Raw genomic sequence first — 6200 nt, 5'->3', positions numbered from 1 at the left:
AGCTTCCAATTATCCTCTGCCCTCTCCTACTTCTGCTTTCATTTTCCTAAGGAAATCAAACAAATCCTCATAGGTACTCTCATCTACCTCAGTGCATCTGAATTTATTCTTTCTCCTCTACCTCTATACCTCTATAAATATTTGATGATTTTGCAATTACTGTTGTCTCTCTTCCCTTTGAGAAATAATTCAACAACATGTATACCTGATCCTATCTCTAACCTGGCCCCCCACCAAAAACATCAAACAGGTTTAGTCACAAGTTTCTTCCTTTCTACCTAAAAACATTATTAGATCTTACCTATATGGAAAAAAAATTATTTGATCTGCTATATGTTCTAACTACTATTTATCTCTTCTTTTTGCTGTCAAGTTCTCAGGGTTAGCAAACTACAGTCTGAGCCAGCCACCTGTTTTTGTAAGTAGGGTTTTATTGAGAACAGCCACCCCCATTTCTATAGGTATTATCGAAGGCTACTTTCCCACAAGGGCAGAGTTGAGTAGTTAAGATATCATATGACTTAAAAACCTAAAATATTTTCTATCTGGTTTCTTAAAAAAAAAATTTGCCAATCCCAGGGGCTCCAAGTATGATCTACATTCAATGCCATCGTTGCCTGGGGAAGCAGGATGCCATTAAAAATTTTGGAGCAATAAGGTACCATGAATAAAAGAGCATTTTAATACCAGTTTTAACAACAGCATATAGGGCAGATATAAAAGAAGACCACTTCAGAAACTAGTGCAAGAGACTGAGCATTAGGCACAAAGGGAGGAAAATGAAAAGAATGAACTTTTTGAAGGAATAAGCATTAAGCTACATGACCACATTATCATAGAGACAAAGCTAGCAGCAAAATTTTAATCCTTGATGATGTAGCTTTCAAAATTTGCATTCTCTTCTATAATCTACCCTATACGAATAGCTCTTCATATTTTCCTCTTTCCAACTGTGAAGTTACTAAAATCCTAACACTAATTCCATATATTCTGTGTGCCAGGCATTCCCCATGCTTGCTGTCTAACTCCTGGGTAAGCAAATCTGGTAGTCAACAGGCAGTACCAACAGAATTGGTTGAATGAGAACACAGGGCCAATGTCAGAGGTGGATGAGTACTCACCTGTACCTCCCACCTTGGGAGGCTGAGGGAGGATAGCTTGAACCCAAGTGTTCAAAGTTGACAGTAAGCTATGATCACATCACTGCATTCCAGCCTGGGTGACAGAGCAAGACCCCATTTAAAAAAAAAAAAGAAGGCCGGGCGCGGTGGCTCACGCCTGTAATCCCAGCACTTTGGGAGGCCGAGGCGGGCGGATCACAAGGTCAGGAGATCGAGACCATGGTGAAACCCCGTCTCTACTAAAAATAGAAAAAATTAGCCGGGCACAGTGGCGGGCGCCTGTAGTCCCAGCTAATCGGGAGGCTGAGGCCGGAGAATGGCGTGAACCCGGGAGTCGGAGCTTGCAGTGAGCCGAGATTGTGCCACTGCACTCTAGCCTGGGCGACAGAGCGAGACTCCGTCTCAAAAAAATAAAAAATAAAAAATTAAAATTAAAATTAAAAAAAAAAGAAAAAACAAACTGATAAACCTGTTTACTCCTGTGCTAGTTATAAAAATGTGTATAAAATACAAACGTAATAAAGACCAAAAATTGAGAGAAAACTCCCAACTTTGGGAATAAATGCATAAAGTGAAACACTTAGTACTGTGAGCATATTAAATCCTTCTCAGCCTTCATCTTTTAAACTCGGCTCAAAATCACTTCCCACCAGATTAAATTAAATGCCCCTTTTATAGGCTTCCATAGCACTTCACATTTCACAACACTCATCACATTTCTAATTATTTATTCAATGTAAATCTCCCAGAAGCACAGACCACAAACCCCAGGAGGGGCAGGAACTATATACACTCTGCTAAACAATGAATCACCAAAGCCAAGCAGAGTAACTGGTATTTTGGGGGCCATCTATAAGTATCTATTGAATTCACAAATGAAATATAACACCAGGCATTTGTTCTTCAGCCCTCATAAATCTAGTATGTGCTTAAAATACAGAAATTATGATAGGATAAATTTCTCTGCTGTCTTTCAACTATTCCAAAGTCTTAGAAATTCTTGTATCTACACAGATGTTTCCATTAGGTACTGACGGACTACTGATTAAAAAGAGAGCTCTTGAAAAATAAGTGTGTGTCCAAAAATCAAGGACAGCTCAGACAGCAATAACAATGCCAATTTATTCTTTTTTCCACTTGTAGCTATACACATAAAATTAAAAATAGTTGTTTTCTTAGCCACTCAAATTTCTGCCCAAAATGTCAGGGTGTTGTGATGGTAGTTCTATTAATAGAACCACCTTAATCCCAAGAACCAAATGGACAAGGGCCAAAAAGGTACTACATTCTTGCTAGAGTTTTTTGTTTGTTTTCCAGAAATAAATAAACCAACCTGTAATGCTTTTCTTCTAAAAGGTATCATATGCCTGTGCCCTTGTTGTACTGTCCTTCAGGTGGCTATGCTGTTATTATCACACAAATTGAATGTGGCTGTCTGAATAATGCTCATAGCATTTATCAGTTTATACTGAATTGTTAGCCTCAGAGGAATTCAAATAAAAGATGAATCCTTTCCTTTTTATTTAATAGGTAAATTAATTCTAAAAGAAGTCAAAGGAATTATGCTTCTTTCAAAATCCTCACTGGATCCATCCTGAGGATCCAGTGTGAACTTAAGATAAAACATAATTCCAGTGCAGCACAGAAAAAAATTAAAGAGCTAAATTACAGAGTTACAAATTTGTACTCCTCCTGGAGCCATCCCAAAGGAAAGGGATTAAGAATAGAGCCATAGGCACACCTGTGAATGTATGCCAAAAATAAACTACAGAACCATAATAAAAACTGAATTCCTTGCGTCGAAGGATTTATCTCTTTCCCTGAAATGTAAAAAATGAATTTAACAGTTTAGCCCCTATGGCCTTTAAGAGGATTTTGTACCTTCTGTACTTGAAAATTGTGCTGGGCATAATGTGCTCTCTTATTTAGGTAGCTTATATATGCCAGGGTTAAGGTCTGCCTGAGGCTGTTTTGGTTTATGTTACCGCTTTAATTACATTCAAATGAATTTAATTTACTTGTTTAAAAAAGAGTATTCTCAGAGGACAATATATATGTTTTTTACATACACACACACAAACCCTTGACTCAGAAGGCTTTCTTGGCTTTTTGATCCCTGTACGTGACTCCCAAGTATACTAACTAGATAACAAAATCAGATTATCTCATACAAACTCCTCAACCTACCCACAGGAAACTTAAGTACAAAGAGATAGGAAGCCTATCCGAGGTCATGCGGCCGGTTAAGAACACAGCTAGAAGTGATTCACATTTCTGTGATTCTCAACCAACTGTTCACTAACATTTTTAAATACAATTTTCAAATAAGTAATTTCAAATAAAAAAAAAGTCTTCCTTCATTCCAATATTTGCATTGGTTCTAACACCTAAGTTTACCTCACAAATATCCATTTTACCTCCCAGCAGAGTTTAAAAACTATGAATGAGACATTTTAGTTGGAAGGAAAACACACATTTGTCAGTTTATCATCCAAGAATCTCCCAAGTTAGTACTCAAAGACTTTATCAATCCCATGACCAGAAATATGTTTCTTATATAAGATCCTAAAATATAATGGAAATGGAAATGAAACTCTAAGAATTAAAATAGCTTAACAAATATAAAACAGTTATAGAATAACTGCAAAGGCTCTTCCCATTCAAAAGAGGGAGCAGTGTTCATTGACCGAATTGTTTTAAACTAGACATCTTAAGGCTTATTTAAGCTTTCAGAATTTACTTTTTTGCGGGGGACGGAGTTTCGCTCTTGTTGCCCAGGCTGGAGTGCAATGGCGCGATCTCGGCACACCCTCTCGGGTTCAAGTGATTCTCATGCCTCAGCCTCTCAAGTAACTGGGATTACAGGCGTGTGCCACCATGTCCGGCTAATTTTTGTATTTTTAGTAGAGACGGGGTTTCTCGATTTTGGTCAGGATGGTCTGGAACTCCTGACATCAGGTGATCCCCCCCGCCTGGGCGTCCCAAAGTGCTGGGATTTACAGGCATGAACTACCGTGCCCCGCCCCGCTTCATACAATCTTTAATCAATCCTTCTGCTCTCACAGTCTACCTACTGGTCATTCTGACCTTTTGCTTACTTCCAAAGCACCTTTAGCCTCCCTAGATGTTCCTTCTTGATGACATAGGCATTCCTTTCAGGCCGATTTAAATCAAAACCACAGCCTCATTTTCAGTCCAAATGTCATTGGAATGTGATGAATATACTTTCAACGTAAAATTTCTTTCTTACTCTTAATAAGCTGTCCTCATAGTGACAGGTGAAACACAACTGACTAAGGGGTTAAAATGTCCATTTTTAAATGCGACGGCCACTCTGAATCAAATCTGAGATTGGGGTGGAGAATCCAAATGTGTAAAACAAAGGTCACAAAAGACAGAACACAGTATTTCGGTGGGAAAAAAATAAGCTAAATTTAGTCACGTAAGTCCCAGCTCTTCTTGGGATATAGACATGATTTTCATGAGAATTAATCCTATCCGGAAACATTTCCTTCACCTTTCCCTTAGCCCTTTTCCTTCGGTCATGCAGTCTCTTACCCTGATACCTAACATACTACTATAATCCTCACTTGCGATCCTTCCTGAGTTTATTCCTCATCCTCAGATTCCCTTGAAAGCAGCAATGCTAAACTGTCTCCAAAGCATAATACTTTCCTAAATATACACACAATCCATTTAAAAGTCTTTGTATGTGACAGCCTAACTATTCAAAACACGAAGTCACTTCTCTAACGGTCTTAGATAAAAGTTTAAAAAGAAAAAGAGAACCACAAAGTCAAGAGGTTCTGAGGGGACCTGAAAAGTCATCAAACTGAACGCTCTCGTTTTATAGTTGGAGAAACGGGCTCAGATAAACTTACTGAGCGAAAAAGGCCCTAATGGAGCCCCTAATTCAATAGTGTAATTTGAAATAATCTTAAATCCAGCCTCAATAAGAGCTTTTGGGAGTCGCCAGCGAGTTCGTGGGGGAGCCACGGCTAGAACACAGGCCTCCTGATTCCCAGCCACAGCTTTTCCACCGAACCGGCAGCTCTTCCCGAAAGTTGAAGGCAACTGTCCGCTCACAGGATGGGAGGGATAAAGGGCACCTTAGTAAACACAGTCCAAGTCTACTTGTTTTACATGAGGAAAGGGACACAGCTCCCGAAATCTTGGATTCCACGGCTGCAGCTGCTGCTTCTGACAGCAGAGGCGGGAGGTGGCCCGGGACTACTCGGTCCTCAAAGACTGGATTCCCTCTCGGCGCGCCGAGATCTCTGCGCTTCACTGACTGGCTTCCCTACAAGACTGGGGGTCTTACGGGGAAGTAAAAACGGCAGACACGCCACCCCCACCGAGGCCCTGGACGCCCAGCCGCTCCAGAATCACGGCCTTAGCCCTTGGAGGGCCAGGGAGACGCGGACCCCCAGACCCGCAGCCCGGCAGCGTGGGTAGGCGCGCAACTGAGGAACCAGGAGCTGCGCCCTGCCACGAGTGAGGGGCGGACGGGAGACGTCGAGGCTGGCGAGGGGGCACGCGCTAGTTCCACAGCCCGGCGGGAGAGACGTAGGGTAGGCAGGCGTCCCAGGCCGCGGGTGGTTCGGGGTCCGTCACAGACATACTCACTGCCGCGGTTGCAAACAGGAAGCACCAGCCGGGAACCAAAACGCGTAGAGAGAAGACGGGGAGGGGCGACGACAAATGAGGTAAGGAGGCCGCGTCCACGCAGACCCGGGAGGAGGGAAGGCATTTCCGGGACAACCCGGCTCTCGGCGTCGCCTTTCTGTGTCCGCCCACCTGCCGCGCCTGCTGTGCGCATGCGTACTGAGTGCGAACCCTTTCTCTGCCCCGCCTATCATCTTTAGGTTTGCCTTCTTCGCTTTGCCCCTTCCCCTTCCCATCTTCTCTTGAAGTTAGCTAGGCTGCGTCTATTATTTGAATGACTCGTACGGAAAAGATGCTATTTACCGGGCAAAAGCCGCGGAGTTCGTGCCCTGTTATGTCCGCAAGGAAAACTACAAGTCCCATGAGGACCCAGGCGGGATTGAGGCCGGGCTCTGCCTCCTTCTCCCTGGCGCT

The 6200-nt window shown here is 42.5% G+C and overlaps 2 protein-coding genes across 2 annotated transcripts in view; both read right to left on the bottom strand.

Annotated features, from left to right (window-relative positions):
- The window catches only part of LOC105497296 (zinc finger CCHC-type containing 7), a 278994-nt gene extending 273140 nt beyond the window's left edge, over window positions 1-5854 (bottom strand). Inside the window, exon 1 of the mRNA XM_071078019.1 lies at window positions 5744-5854. The gene's annotated coding sequence lies outside the window, so the exon portion shown is untranslated. The remainder of the gene's footprint in view (window positions 1-5743) is intronic.
- The window catches only part of LOC105497297 (uncharacterized), a 32746-nt gene extending 26766 nt beyond the window's left edge, over window positions 1-5980 (bottom strand). Inside the window, exon 1 of the mRNA XM_071077421.1 lies at window positions 5748-5980. Within this exon, the coding sequence (XP_070933522.1) occupies window positions 5748-5980 (233 nt within the window). The remainder of the gene's footprint in view (window positions 1-5747) is intronic.
- Window positions 5981-6200: the final 220 nt, after the last annotated feature.

This window comes from Macaca nemestrina, chromosome 14 (assembly GCF_043159975.1).
Source record: "Macaca nemestrina isolate mMacNem1 chromosome 14, mMacNem.hap1, whole genome shotgun sequence".
NCBI lineage: Eukaryota > Metazoa > Chordata > Mammalia > Primates > Cercopithecidae > Macaca > Macaca nemestrina.
The sequence above is the reverse complement of the archived record's forward strand: the minus strand, read 5'-3'. Positions and strand labels throughout refer to the sequence as shown.